Source organism: Manis pentadactyla, chromosome 13 (genome assembly GCF_030020395.1).
Source record: "Manis pentadactyla isolate mManPen7 chromosome 13, mManPen7.hap1, whole genome shotgun sequence".
Lineage (NCBI taxonomy): Eukaryota > Metazoa > Chordata > Mammalia > Pholidota > Manidae > Manis > Manis pentadactyla.
In genome coordinates this window covers 57,046,141-57,047,855 of record NC_080031.1, presented here as the reverse complement: position 1 = coordinate 57,047,855, position 1,715 = coordinate 57,046,141, and the positions used below count along the sequence as shown (strand labels likewise).

Sequence of the window (1,715 nt, the reverse complement as noted above, 5' to 3'; positions counted from 1 at the left end):
GAATGGACAAGTTTACCAAAAATGAAGAAAAGCAGAGAAATATACAGTAAGTGGAAGCAAAACCTGAAAGACAGGTTGAGTGAAATGATGTTATAAAGATTTATTGGTATAGGCAATCGCAAAAGGCTATTGCCATGTTTACAAAAAATGAAATAAAACAAGTATCAATGGAGAGAGATTTAGATATAGATTTAAAGTGTAGATAAAAGTAAAGATGATATAGGTATACTTACAGATATGGATATCTATGAATGTGAACAAAAACCAAAGTTAACTTAGAAGATGGGCTCGTGTTATACCCCCTAATAGTGTGATTAATGTTCTCTGCTGCTTATGGAAATGCCTATTTGGAGACCATACATTTAAATTCCCCTTTGAGAGAGATAGACATATAACCATACAGATAGGTATGGTTACACTTACCTGTATGTTCACATGTTTATAAATTACAATGTATATGTAAATATATATTCTGTGTCAATTAAAAATTATTTTCTATAGATTCTTCTCATCAATGTATTCTAAAATGAGTATGGACTTTTTCTGTTTTACTGTTACACTCACTGTAAACATGCTCAGGGACATAAGACCCTGCCGAGTGCCCCTTTCACCTCTGTGCTCCTCAAGCTGTAGATCATGGGGTTTAGCATTGGGATGACAACCCCGTAGAGCATGGCGATGACTCTGTCCCTGTTTGGGGAGTGGTGACTTGAAGAGGGATGAATGTAGGTGTATGTGGCTGTGCCATAGAACAAACAGACCACCAGGAGGTGGGAGGCACATGTGGAGAAGGCTTTGCACTTCCCTTCCACCGACTGGATCTTTAGGATGGTGGATATGATGTAAATGCAAGAGATGAAGGTGGTTAGGAAGGCACCAATTCCCGAGACACCTCCTGCCACTGAAACAAACATTTGTGCCATGTAGGTGGATGAGCAGGAGAGGGCCACCACTGGGGGTATGTCACAGTAGTACTGGTTAACCTGATTGGATTTGCAGGAAGACAGGAGGACGGTGGACACCATATGGAGGAGGGAAAGGAGAAACCCTGTTGCCCAGGTCCCAGCTGCCAGCTGGGCACAGCGAGCCTTGGTCATGATGAGGGTATAGCGGAGGGGGAAGCAGATGGCCACGTACCGGTCATAAGCCATGAGAGTGAGAAGGAAGACTTCAGTCCCTACCAAGGCCACCGGGAAATAAAGCTGTAAAGCACAGCCCAGGAAGGAAATGCTGTGATTCCCAGTCAGGAGGTTGTCCAGCATCTTGGGGACAGTAGCTGATGGGCAGAATATGTCTAAGAGGGACAGATTGGCCAGGAAGTAATACATGGGTGTGCACAGCTTCCTCTCCATCCCCACGGCCAAGAGAATGGCCCCGTTTCCCACCAAGGTGACCTGGTGGGTGACGGCAAAGACCACAAAGAGAGGACAACGCACCTCGGGGAGGTCAGAGAGCCCCGTGAGGATAAAGTGAGTCACGGGAGTGAGATTGTAGCCATCCATCCCCTCTCTCCACAGGGGTCTCTCTGGAGGGAAGGAAGTCAACAAGCACAGGTTAGAGAAAAATCAAGGGAACTATTTATTAGAAATTTGAAAAATATTGTGTGTGGTTGGTGATGAATATGTTATCCATATATTAATTAAAAATTCTGATTATTAGAACTGTTGTTAAAACATCTCCTGATTTCATGTTGTTGCTTGTAATACTCATTCTCA

At 43.6% G+C, this 1,715-nt stretch overlaps 1 protein-coding gene across 1 annotated transcript; it reads right to left on the bottom strand.

The window, feature by feature from the left end:
• Positions 1–575: 575 nt before the first annotated feature.
• Positions 576–1,502, bottom strand: LOC118929541 (olfactory receptor 5V1-like). Its single transcript, XM_036919701.2, has one exon. It carries the CDS (start codon positions 1,500–1,502, stop codon positions 576–578), a length of 927 nt encoding a protein of 308 aa, XP_036775596.2.
• Positions 1,503–1,715: the final 213 nt, after the last annotated feature.

Excerpts from the sequence above, each read along its gene's own strand:
- LOC118929541 (XM_036919701.2), bottom strand. The coding sequence starts at position 1,502 with ATGGATGGCTACAATCTCACTCCCGTGACTCACTTTATCCTCACGGGG.